This window comes from Arachis hypogaea, chromosome 7, assembly GCF_003086295.3.
Source record: "Arachis hypogaea cultivar Tifrunner chromosome 7, arahy.Tifrunner.gnm2.J5K5, whole genome shotgun sequence".
In the NCBI taxonomy this organism is placed as follows: domain Eukaryota; kingdom Viridiplantae; phylum Streptophyta; class Magnoliopsida; order Fabales; family Fabaceae; genus Arachis; species Arachis hypogaea.
Window position 1 is genome coordinate 52,264,906 of NC_092042.1, and position 13,583 is coordinate 52,278,488.

Genomic DNA, 13,583 nt, shown 5'->3' on the forward strand with positions numbered 1-13,583 from the left:
AAAGATAATAAAAATTAATTTAAAATTATTTTATTTAATTTTTATTGTAATAAATAAATAATATTAAATATAATAAATATATAATCATAAATATTATTTATATAAAATGATGTATATTAAATTAAATAATATAATTTTAAACTAGTAGTTGGCTGAATCCCCTAGAGTGGGTCCAAAACGTCCTTATTATTACAAGTCAACTGCCATTATTTGTCAATGTAATCAAAGAGAAAATCTTTACTAAAAAAGAAAAAATAAAAGATAAAATATCTATGATGCACGAATATTAATACAGAGTGAGACACGATACCATATGAATACACAGACACATAACTTTAAAAATTTATAATATATAAGACACAACATATATATAAAATATATATATAGTATTTTTTAGATAAATTGTCATAATATTTTAGTATTTTATTAATATTAAAATATAAATATAATTTTTAATTATTTTTAATATTTTTTTATTATATAAAATATTTAAAATATTTTTTATTTTAATAATTAATAATATATATTATTTCTAAAGTCATGTCAAAGATACAAGTATTATTAAAAAATATAGTATTTTTTTAATTTTATGAATTTATGTTAAGTAAATTTTTGTGAATAATTTTTTTGAAAAATAAAAGTAAGAGATTTAACTTTGTTATGATTTTTTATTTACTTTTTAAATATTTGTAGTTATTCAAATATTTTTATGAAAATTTGAATTGAATGCACAAATCTTTTACAAAATACAAAATCATATACTATTTTTAAAAATAAAATAATATTTATATAGTAAACTTAGTCACCAAATATTTATATATAGATGACTGATTTTGGTACACACTTAATATTGTTGTTGTAAAAATTATTAGTCACTTACAAAAAATATAATTTTTTATTTTTGCCAAACTCGCTTATCTTTCAAAATTATTTTTTTTTCCAGCTATGTGAATTTTTGATGCTATAATATCTCCTGCATCAATCATGCAACCAGTTCAGTGTGTTTTGCCTTTAAATAGACAGCAATAATGGGCACAGTTTATTGTGCATTACCAAAACCAATAATGGAAGTTATAGTCCCTACCCTCCTCCTCTGCCTCCTAACCCTTGTGGCTGGTGGCACACCATCTTCGTCTCCAACCCCAAGTATTCATCCGACCCACTATACTTCAACATTCAATAGAAGTCTTTTTCCTCCTGATTTTCTATTTGGTGTTGGTACTTCTGCGTACCAGGTTCTCATCATCTAACCCACAGCAATAATAATGCATTATTTCAATTATTTTGCTTTTTTGTTTTTTCCTTTATAGTGATGACATTAAAAATTTGGACTTAAGATGTCGTACATTGTACATATTATATGTTAGAGATATAATTACTTACAGACTTTCTCCTATCATGACAATATACTGCGAGTCTACTCTTCTTTAGTTGGTTAGATATTGAATACTTTTATGTACTTCATTATTCTATCTTTTGGATGTTGAGACTCATTTATTTTCTTAACTAAATTATATATATAAATGAAAAGAACTAAGCGATTAACAAATTTAATTTATTGCAATAGTGTTCTTTGGGGGGAGAACAAAACACACACAATAAGCTTGATTCTTGTGTCATTGGCATTGTTTGTTAATTATTATAACACAGGTGGAGGGAGCTGCCGATATTGATGGCAGAGGAGCGAGTATTTGGGACACTTTCACAAAGCAGCATCCAGGTTGCCATTATATCTATTATCACTTCCACTTCAACTGCATCCAACTTTTTTTTATTTTAAAAAAGAAAACTATAATTGGGAAATTCATGGAGTTAGACGGTATAATGGTTTGTGGCTAAAAGCAAGTACCTACAAAATACAGATATTTCGCTTGGTTGTTATGTCTACATGTGGAATACAATATTTATTAATATTTGTTTCATATACATTATTTTTTTATTTAATTGTATTTTAATAAAAAATAAATTTTATTTTAAAACATATTTAAATACATTTAAATACTATCACGTGTTAATATATCTAATATTATTTTTATTATATATTATTAAAATAAATTTAAAAATAATATATATTATTATTTATTAAAAATATTTTAAATATTTTTTATAATTAAAAATATTAAAAATAATCAACAAATTAATTTATATTTTATTATAAAATATTAAAATATTATTATAATTTATTTAAAAATATAAAGTATTTCTATATTTTATAAAAATTTAAAATTTTTGTATTTACATATTTCGTATATATTTTGTATTTATGTGTATTTATGCATGATAGATAAGCAGTGAAGACTCACTATGCTACCAGCATGGTTCACGTGCATTAAATTTTCAAATGCAAAAACATAATAATACAAATTTACAAATTTGTATTTAGCTAAAACGGGTAGAGGGCAATGGGACAGATTTTTGTTCTATTCAATTCTATTCTGTCTTACAATCATTTGTATTGAATCTATTTTACTTTTATTCGTAAGTAGTAAAAAATTAAATTTTAATTTATTTATGTGGGTATTCGTTTTGTTTTTATCTGTTTCTATAATTATTAAAATTCAATAAATAAATTTAAAATTTAAAATTTATATAACCATCATTATATACATAATATAAATTAAAATAAATATATATATATATATATATATATATATATATATATATATATATATATATATATAATACTGAGATGGATAAGGATAAATTTAGTCTAAATCTAACCTCGCCCAACCGGCTTCGTTATAAACCCACCCCCGAGTGAGTAGGAGCAGGGTGAGTACCATCGAATTCAAGTAATTTTGCCACTCCTAAATACGAGATAAATGTTAAAGATACCAATTTACCTAATATTAGTCTAAAATAATTTAAAGCAGCTTAGAGTTACTTTATGTTACATTCTTTAATTATCATTTATTTTATTTTATATTTTTTAATTATCACAAAAATAATAAATAATATTAGTTGTTATAAATATATAATTATGATGTATACATAAAATTATGAATGTTAAATTAAATAAAATAATTTTAAAAACCCTGTCTCAACATTGCAAAAGGATTAAATAATTTCGATTCATTTATTATATATTTATTAAAAAAAAAACTCCTATTAATAGTAATATGAAGATGTGCTCTCGTATGTGGTAATAGCTAAATTCTAAGCTAAAAGGTTTTATATTTTTTATATAGAAATATAATCATGTCACTTTTAGATGGACAACATTACTTATTTTTAATTATATTTTTTTCTAAAACTTCCCATAACCCTTATAAATATATAAGACAAAAAATATCAAAAAAATTAACATGACAAATAAGAATTTGAGATATTTTTAGAAAAACTAAAAAAGTATAATTATAAAAAAGTAACATTATTAATTTACGAGTGATATTATAACTTTTTTTTATATATTCTATACGTTGTTCTATACCTTTAGCAAAACATTTTCTTTTAAAATGTGCCCAAGACCCCATATAAAAATATAAATATAACCCCGACATGCTTCTTTTCTCTCTCACCTTTAACCCATGATTCTCGTTGTTTCTCCATTTAATTTCCCCCGTTTTTTTTTCCGGACTAAATATTACGAAATAAATGAGATAATTTAGGAACTTGTTATTAATGTTGGTCCCAAGGACATGTGAAAATTAAATAAGAGTAATTGCTTTCAAATCAATTCCCAAAAAAAAAAAAATAATAATTGCTTCCATGATGCTTATGCTTTTGTCAGTTACTGAATTATGTGTGCAGTTGAGGTCCCACAGTTTCTAACAGGAGTTCAATAATTGTTTTTGATTTTTGGTTGAAACAATAAATACAGAGAAGATATGGGATAAGAGTACTGGTAATCCTGGAGCTGGTTTTTATCATCACTACAAGGTAAAACTCAATTACTGAAAAGCTTTAACCTTAGAGAAATAATTAATTAATTAATTATCATATATTGAATTATTAGAGAATTAATCTGGAAATATAAATTTTGTAGGATGACATAAAAGTGGTGAAGGAGATGGGGCTGGATTCCTTCAGATTCTCCATCTCATGGTCCAGAATATTTCCGAGTAAGAGATTTTTCATATTAAATTAAACGTATTAATGAAAGAATTTGTGACAAATAAAAATACACACAAATATTTGTAAATATTAAAGTATATTTTAGAGATATTAAGTTCTTAGTCTTACTATTAACATGATAATTTTGTCCATAAAAAAAACCTTTGATATTTATAAATTTTAGTATGTATTAATATTTTTGTCTACCAAACTCTTTCACGTTATTTTTATCTATTTATTCTAAATTAAATGTTGCAACAGGCAAAACCACTACTTCCTCTCACATTACATAAGTAGATAAGTACACAGGCGTTATTATTTTAACTATATTTTTATTAATTCTTTTTGTTGAGTTTGACTACACTTTTTTCTGAAAGAAAATCATAAGAGAAAGTATATATATTGCAAATATTATTTTTGTCTTTTACTATTTTTATGACAAACATATTTAAATATAGAGTAAAATATTATTTTTGTCCCTAACGTTTAGGGTAAATCCTATTTGTATACTTAACGTTTGAAATCATTCTATTTGTATCCCTAACGTTTGTAAAAGTGATTCAATATTATCCTGCCATCAATTACACATCATGAACGCTTTAGTTTGAGTTTTAAAAATATCTTCTTAAAGTTAGAATACAAATGTCTGTGATAGAATCGATGATCCACTCCGAAAAATAGCTCATCAAAAGTTGAAACTAATTCCTACAACATTTACATAATTCACTTTTCTAGGGACATAATTGAATCTAAACACAAATAGTGGGTATAATATTAAAATCGAACACATCCAAGTGAGACTTAATTGAGAATGAATACATCCAAGTGAGAATAATTGAAAAATATAATCTGATATAATTGATAGTAGGATAATATTAAATCACTTTTATAAACGTTAGAGATACAAATAAGACGATTTAAACGTTAAGAACACAAATAACACTTACCCCAAACGTTGAGACAAAAACGATACTTTACTCTTAAATATAAAACTGGATTTTAGTTTTTAAAAATATTTTTTCAACATAAACTCATTCTAATTAGAATGAGTTTATATGTTTTTAAAAAATTTCTATATTATATGTTTTTTTAAAAAAATATTACTTAGAATTCCAATATAACTTAGCTCAACAAAAAAAAAAAAAATTGAATTTGAATAGATTGTTTGAGTCTATAATTTACTGTTCAGAAAAAAATTTAAAGATTCCTAATATAAAATTTATTTACACTACAAACTTGTTGTTTTCTTTCATTTTCTCAAAATTAAACCAAACTCACAAATAACCCCTAACTAAATTTTAGTAAAATTAATTAGGAGTTTTGAAAGTGGGATTTGAAGCTCTCCTAGGATATAACAAGTACTACTTAGATTCCAAATCATAAGACCTTTCATGATAAAAAAAATAATGAAAAATAAAAGTTATATTTTATATATAATTATATATTATTTTCCCCTCTCCAATAATAAGGTCTAAATGAAATTGATTTTCACAATTTTTTTTACCTGCAGAGGGCAAAGGAGCAATCAATCCCTTGGGGGTCAAATTCTACAACAATGTCATTGATGAGATCCTAGCAAATGGTCAGAACTCAGAATCTCCCAAATAATAAAATACTAATAATATGTTGATTATTATTATTATTATTATTACAGAATGAATATACGCCACTTTTTCAGTTCTATTATATATTGAAACTGAATTATTTTCACAATGTAAATTTTTACTATTATTAAGGTAATTAAAAATAATCACACAAGAAAATGAGTTACAAAATGAAATTTGGAGGCCATAATATGAGTCCCCTAATTGTTATTTTGTTCATCCATTTTGTGTTATTAATTGGGAGCAGGTTTAAAACCATTTGTGACTCTGTTTCATTGGGATCTCCCACAAGCTCTTGAAGATGAGTATGGGGGACTTCTTAGCCCTAAAGTAGTGTAAGTTACACTTCATTGCCAAATTCATGCATTTCATTTGGACTCTAGTTAATTTATAATGTTTATGTTTAATTAAAGCATATTGCTAAACACTGAAATATTCGCTCCAAATCTCCACTTGTAACGTGACGTTGAAGATTTCAACTCTAACTTATAAATGCCCACTACACACACAGACTTGTATGAATTATTTTAATTAGAATTTCAAAGATTTTAATTCTGGTATTTTATCATTATAAAACTACTTTTTTCGTTTTAAAATAAATGTCACATTCACTTTTTGGATTTATTGAAAAAATAAGATGTATAGACTAATCTTTTATTTAGATATTTTAATTTTTTAATTATATAATTTTTAATAATCAACAATAGTTTTGAAATTTTATAACTATTCCTCATAAATAATTTTATAAGAACTTTTTTCTCTTATCTTCGTAGTTGATTAAAGAGTACAGTTCAACTAGATATCCTTTAAAAGTCGTACAATATTCAGCCTTTTATTACAATAATTTTAAAAAAATAAAACAAACATATCTAAAAATTTTAAATAGATTTAGTGTCTTTTTAAAATTAAATACACATTCAAAATACAAACTAAATAAAACTGAAATTTAAAATTTAAATTTAAATTTTAAATTTCTATTTTAAATTTAATATACTTAATTATTAATATATTATAATTACAATTTAAATACACATCCAAAAATCAAATTAGTTATAATTCAAAATTTTGAATTTAAAATTTTAAAATAAATCTTAAACCGTTTTAAAATTTTGGATGTGTTTCAAATATGTTTTGTATAGAAGTCAATAATTTTAGATGTGTAATAAATGAAAAATAACCAATATTTACAAACATACATTTTAATAATTTTAAAAGCATTAATGTTCAAATAAGTAACGATAAAATTCAACAAATAATAAAAAAATGAGAAATATTAGATGAATTTTATCGAATAAGATATAAAAAAAATTAATTTTATATTTAATGTTTAAATTTAAATTTTTGATTTATGATTTTGGATGTGTTTTAGAAATATTTTTTGTATCACTTAATAATTTTAGATGTGTTACAATTGAAAACAAAATCGAATTTTTACAAACAAGCATTTTAATACTTTTAAAAGCATTAATATTAAAATAAGTAACGAAAAAATCTAAGTATTAAAAAAAGAGAAATATTAGATGAGTTTTTCTCGAATAAGATATAAAAAATTAATTTTATTTTTAATGTTTAAATTTAAATTTTAGATTTATAATTTTTGATGTGTTTTAAAAATATTTTATGTATAATTTAATAATTTTAGATGTGTTACAATTGAAAAAAATTAATTTTTACGAACATACATTTTAATAATTTTAAAAGCGTTAATATTCAAATAAGCAATGAAAAAATTCAAAAAAAATAAAAGAAAGAAAGAAAGAAAGAAAAAAATAAAGAAGAAGAAAAGAATATTGATATATACACTGATTATTTATTATTTAATTTAAATATTAATATAATCTTATTAAAATAATGATGAATGAGTTTTGAGTTAGTATGTAAGTCACTCGAAATAGAAACAAAATAGCATGACTTATCTAATAATAATAATAATAATAATAATAATAATAATAATAATAATAATAATAAAATGTTAAATATGAAATAATAAATTTACCTAGAGAGAAGAAAAAAAAAAGAATGTACACGAGAGAGGGGAGGGAGACGTGCAAATAAATAAAAAACTAATAAAATAACTATTTTATGAAGTAGGTAGGAAGTTAGAGAAATTCTAGTATTTGAAATTTAAATTAATTTTAATTACAACATGTTTAGCTACAAATTAGGAATGTCTTTTAACTAAAATTTATTTAAATAATATTATTTAAATTTAAAAGCTGAATAAAGGCTGAATTTTAAAGGACACATAGCATTTTCCTAAAGAGTAAAGTAACAAATAAACGTCTAAAAATTTATATCTCGGATAAATATTCATACTAACAAATATAAACACATTACCCCTAAAATAACTCCTATAATTAAGATGAAAAGTCTTAATTTAAACTAAATAACTTCTGGTACTTTTTTTTTAGATTAATTAGTCTGTCTAAAATATAAGAGCAATGTTAGGGGCAGTAATTTTTGTGATTGTCAACTAGCCATCAATGATGATTTGATGGTGTGAAATTGGTGTGAGATTTCATCCAATGGCTCACCTTCCTCTATTGGTTACATGCTGGCCAAAATTCAACAAAACTGCTGGTCCCCTATACTTTTCCAAAATATAAATCTTTAATGATTTATTTGTCACTTTACTCCTAATTAAAAAATAGTGTATACAACATATTAAAGTAAATAAATAGAGTATACAATTATTTTTGAATTAATGGAATGATTGAACAATGAACAGGGAAGATTTCCGAGAGTATGCTGATTTCTGCTTCAAGACATTTGGTGACCGAGTGAAACATTGGGTGACACTGAATGAACCATTGTCATATTCCACGAATGGCTACAATGGTGGAACATTTGCACCAGGAAGATGCTCTAACTACGTTGGGAATTGCAGTGCCGGTAACTCAGCCACTGAGCCTTACATCGTTGCACACCACTTCATCCTTTCTCATGCCGCTGCTGTCAGAGTATACAAGACCAAATACCAGGTTCCATACTTCCATTATTAACTTCTCACACCTCTCTATCTATAAGCCCTACATGCGCTTTGCTTATTAATTTTACTGAATTTTTAATTTTTATTTAATTTGGTCTTTATAGCATATTGAATTTTATAATAAATTTAAAAATAAGACAAATAATTTGAGAAAATGGGTGTAATTAATTATTTGAGTCTCTTTGTAACAACTAACAAATAAGAATGAGTGGGCCAAATCTTAGAGAAAGAATAAATACATGTACATATAATATAAGTATATAATTAAGTATATAACAACACTTATAATTCCCAAAACGTTTTTTTTTTTTTTTGCTTCTACAATTTGAAGAAATTTAATTAACATGGGTCCATTCATAGGCTCATCAAAAAGGACAGATTGGAGTCACCTTAGTGACTCACTACTTTGAACCAAAAAACAACAATGATGCTGATCGCCAGGCTGCAACTCGAGCTCTGGAATTTATGTTAGGATGGTATGTATCATTTGTCACATAAATTATTTTATGGATTTAACTCACACATTTTAAAAGTATAATAATAAAAATTTTTATTATTTTTGATATATTCAATGTATTAAAAACTCTTATTTTAAATATTTTTTTTTATTAAGGACAACGTAAATTAAAATAATTATTATGCAAATCGATTTTCATGAAGGTATGCTCATCCGATCACATATGGTGACTATCCAGCAAGCATGAGATCTTCAGTTGGAGAAAGACTCCCAAAATTCACAAAATCTGAATCCCAAATGATTAAGGGTTCATATGATTTTTTGGGTGTCAATTATTATAGCACTTATTATGCTGAGAATGCTGCACCAACAACCAACAAAAGCTTCTTCACAGATATGCTAGCCACTCTTAGTAGTAAGTAAAATTGCAATAGCAACTTAACCAAAAAAAAAAAAAAGGTAGCAATAGCAAAATCACTAGTAATTAATAAATCAGTTATGACATGATTAGTGTTTTTCTTTTTCTTTTTTTTTTTTCACTAGTGAACTAACAACTAAAATTATTCTCTTCATTTCAGATGATAGAAATGGTGTAACTCTTGGAAAATCGGTATGATTTTCCCCTTCTTTCTTTTGCATATTTTTATGTGGTCATGCTCTATTTTTTTTTTGGTTTTTTTTTTGTCATTTTTGGTTGGTTGATAATCAGAGTATAGTAGAGTACCCAATTTTTATTTTTTAACAAAATGCTAGTTTTTGTTTTTTTGGACACTGAACAAAATGCTATTTTAACAACACCTTGTGATATATTTTTAATTAAAAAAGGGGCCTAGGCCCAAAGGAAAAAACAAAATAGAAAATTTGTAATGGGGTTGTTTAAATACTCCACTCTCTTTATAATGTTCTTTCACAGCCCCAACATTTTATACTACAAACTAGCTTTTTCTTGCATTAACCCGATCTTTAATGGGTATCGAATTCATATTTTTCACAAGCATATGCAATCATTTTATATTTTTAAATGAAGTTAAAAGATAAAAATATTTAAATTACAAGTTAATTAAATATGTCAAATTATTTAACGATATTTAACTATTAACTTTATATAAAAATAATTACACATAAATTTCTATCTTTTCACGGTTAGAATTATAAGTATTCAAATCTTTTATGATTAAAAAATGGTAATTTAATATAATTTGTCACGGAATATAAAATGATCAGTATTTAAATTTCATATGATGAATAGTATATGATAGTTTAATCTAATTTGGCACATAATATAACTAGAAAAAGTTTTATGGTTGTGCAGACTGACTTGGGGTGGCTGTATGTGTATCCAAGGGGAATTCATGGTCTTGCGACATACATAATGAAAACCTACAAGAATCCCCCAGTCTACATCACTGAAAATGGTATGCCTACACTCTAATTTTCTTCATTATGGCTCCGTTTATTTAGTGTATAGCACAAGATATTTACACCGATATATAAATTATATAGACATAAACACAAAATATATAATGTATATATATTTTATGTTTAACAAAGAATATAAATAAAATACATAAAATTTTAAAAAGTGAATAATATTTTCATCATCTATTTTTACTAGCATCTATATTTATTATTAACCATTACACTAAGTCTTTTCTTCTATCTCCATTCATAACAAAAAAATTATTTAAATAATAAAAATTTCAGTAATTTCAACAACAAATTCAATACATATTTTCCTAATTAAACAAGAAGTAATTAATTGGCATAATTCACATTTTTATTATATATTTTTTTTAAAAAAGTACATATTAATAATAAAAAATAAAAAATAGAATTTTATTTAAAAAAAATCCAAAAAAAGGCAATCAGAAGATTAAACAAAAATAAAGATAGAGGCACGATACATCAATGGCAGGGTTCGATTGCGACATGGCAGAGATGTAAGTCACAGATCTAAAGATTTGAAAAAGGGTAGAGACACAAGTCACAGATTTAGAGATCTAGAAAAAAACAGAGACAGGACAAGGAGAAAGCGGTAAAGCAAATTAAAGAGAAATTGAGGAGGAAGAAGAAAAGGAAGATGATGATGAAGATCAGATAGAAGTAAATATAAATATGCAATGTCAGAGCCAAAATGTGACGTGGTAACATAGGCACTTCAGTGTTTTCGGTAGCAGAGAAGGCTGGTTGGCGATGAAAAGAGAAGAGACATAAATTGAAAAGGAGAGAAAAAGGGGAGAGAAGAAAAGATAAAGAGAGACATAAATTAAAAAGGAGAGAAAAAGGGAGAGAAGAAGAGATAAAGAGATCTCGAGATGAATGAGAGGGGAGGAGAAAAATAAAAATATAAAAATAGAAAGAGGATAAAATTATTAAAATAATCAGTGTCTAAATACTGCTTTTTATGTTTTAATTTATTAGAAGTACACTGAATATATGTAATTTGTGTACGAATGTGTCCTTCAAAACAAAGAACATTTGTCAGCGTGTCTTGGTCTTGTATAAACACACCCACTAACTAAATACTACCTAAAGTTACTAATTTAATTACAAAGACTATTAGTTACAAAAGTACTTTTAAAAACATACCTAATTTTTTAAAAAAATTAATTTTGATGCATTGTCAGTATAAAATAGTTTTATACGTTTATCCAATTATTTATAGTTATGTTAATAAAAATAACTATAGTTTATATTGATCGCATAAATAGTCATTAAAAAGAATAGATGTGATTAAAAGATTATATAAAAAATTTTATACATAAAAAATAGGCTTTTTAAAAAAGCTTAAACATCATTTTTATAACATTTATAAAAACCCACTTTTGGATAAGATATACGTACTAATGAAGGTCAATTGTGTATCAACTAAAAAATATCTTACTATACATTAAATGACATGGTCCATAATTTAAAGGATTTTGTTAGGTAGATAATAATTTTTATAAATAATATGAATAACGTGTTTTAGAATTGATCTAATAAAGTAAAAAAAAACACTCAATTCTCAAATTACCTCCTAAATCTTAATATTAAAATAATTATTTGTACACTTATTAAATTGAACATTTAGCTATTATTAACTGTGCATGAATGAATCAAATAAAATGAAATAATCTTTCAATTAAAAATAATAAACATAATCATTACATACTTATTAAATTGAACATCCAATATATCCATTATTCACATTATTTAATATTCTTATTGTCTACTTATATTTTTCATAATTTAAATCCTCGATTAGCTCTCAATGCCAAGTGCTATATTACTGAATGTGCTAACTAATTAGAAATCAATATTAATTACTTTGTGTCTCAATTTTAATTTCAGGGGTTGCCCAATCGAGGAATGACTCTATACCAATTGACGTAGCACGAAAGGATGGAATCAGGATTAGATACCATGATAACCATCTCAAATTCCTTCTTCAAGCCATCAAGTAAGAATCAACCAAGCTAATGCATTCTGCGAATTAAAACAATAAAATAAAAATGGAATTTTTGAAGCTTGGTAACTCATAAGTCATCATATGTTGTTGGGTTACTAATCCTCTTAAAATGTGACTTTTGTTTTAATCCCTATATTTTTTTAAATTTTTTCTTTTGATCATACAAATATATTTTTTTTCATTTTTACTTTTTTTATCATTAGGTTGCTATATTAAATACTAAAATAATTTGTGACAAGATGTGTTATGCCATTATTATAGTATTAGTATATATATACTGACTGGGAATAACTAAACAAAAGAGTTTAAATTAAAGAATGGTTAAATTATTTGTAATTTTAAGCTAACTTTTTATTTCTCCATTTTTCCCTTACAGAGAGGGTGCTAACGTGAAAGGCTACTATGCATGGTCATATTCCGACAGCTATGAATGGGATGCTGGCTACACAGTTCGATTTGGTCTCATATATGTGGATTTCAAGAATAATTTGAAAAGATATCCAAAGTACTCTGCTTTTTGGCTGCAAAAGTTCCTTCTCAAGTGACCAAGAAATTAAATTTAGTGTAGCTTTGGCATGCCTCGCGAGACTTTCAATTATTTGTTCTTCTTGTTTATTTCATCCTTTCCATCGATATCACCATTTTGTTTGCTTTAAATGTAATCAAAATGTTGGTTTCCAATAATAATAATAATAATAAAGGGCAAAGGCTAATGGCATGTGACAAAGTAAAAGTTCGATCTCATTCCGGGCCTATCACATTACCAACTACCAAATATTAATCTCAATAATTAACCCGTCACAACAATTACCTACCATATTCGGATCTCACTTCCAATACTTATTTTATATTTATTAATTTTTCTCTTTAAAAACTACTAGATTCTTTGCCATTGACGAGAGATTTTCATTAGTAACGAATATCGATATTACTAACAGAATTAGTAACGAATAATATCTGACAGTAAAAATGTCGTTAATAATTAGCGATCAGATTTTATGTCTGTTCTAATTATGGACCGAATTTACT

At 24.8% G+C, this 13,583-nt stretch overlaps 1 protein-coding gene across 1 annotated transcript; it reads left to right on the forward strand.

The window, feature by feature from the left end:
• Window positions 1-846: 846 nt before the first annotated feature.
• Window positions 847-13,287, forward strand: LOC112703053 (vicianin hydrolase). Its single transcript, XM_025754360.2, has 13 exons — window positions 847-1,235; window positions 1,651-1,720; window positions 3,821-3,879; window positions 3,986-4,061; window positions 5,564-5,635; window positions 5,905-5,992; window positions 8,386-8,638; window positions 9,007-9,122; window positions 9,307-9,518; window positions 9,682-9,713; window positions 10,416-10,518; window positions 12,437-12,545; window positions 12,931-13,287. Exons 1-13 carry the CDS (start codon window positions 1,029-1,031, stop codon window positions 13,097-13,099), a joined length of 1,566 nt encoding a protein of 521 aa, XP_025610145.1. The 5' UTR covers window positions 847-1,028; the 3' UTR covers window positions 13,100-13,287.
• The last annotated feature ends 296 nt before the right edge of the window (window positions 13,288-13,583 follow it).

Bases quoted from the DNA above. Each gene is read 5' to 3' on its own strand.
- LOC112703053 (XM_025754360.2), top strand. From the start codon at position 1,029: ATGGGCACAGTTTATTGTGCATTACCAAAACCAATAATGGAAGTTATA. The intron at 3,880-3,985 runs GTAAAACTCAAT...TAAATTTTGTAG, and splicing joins GTTTTTATCATCACTACAAG to GATGACATAAAAGTGGTGAA. The intron at 5,636-5,904 runs GTCAGAACTCAG...AATTGGGAGCAG, and splicing joins TGATGAGATCCTAGCAAATG to GTTTAAAACCATTTGTGACT.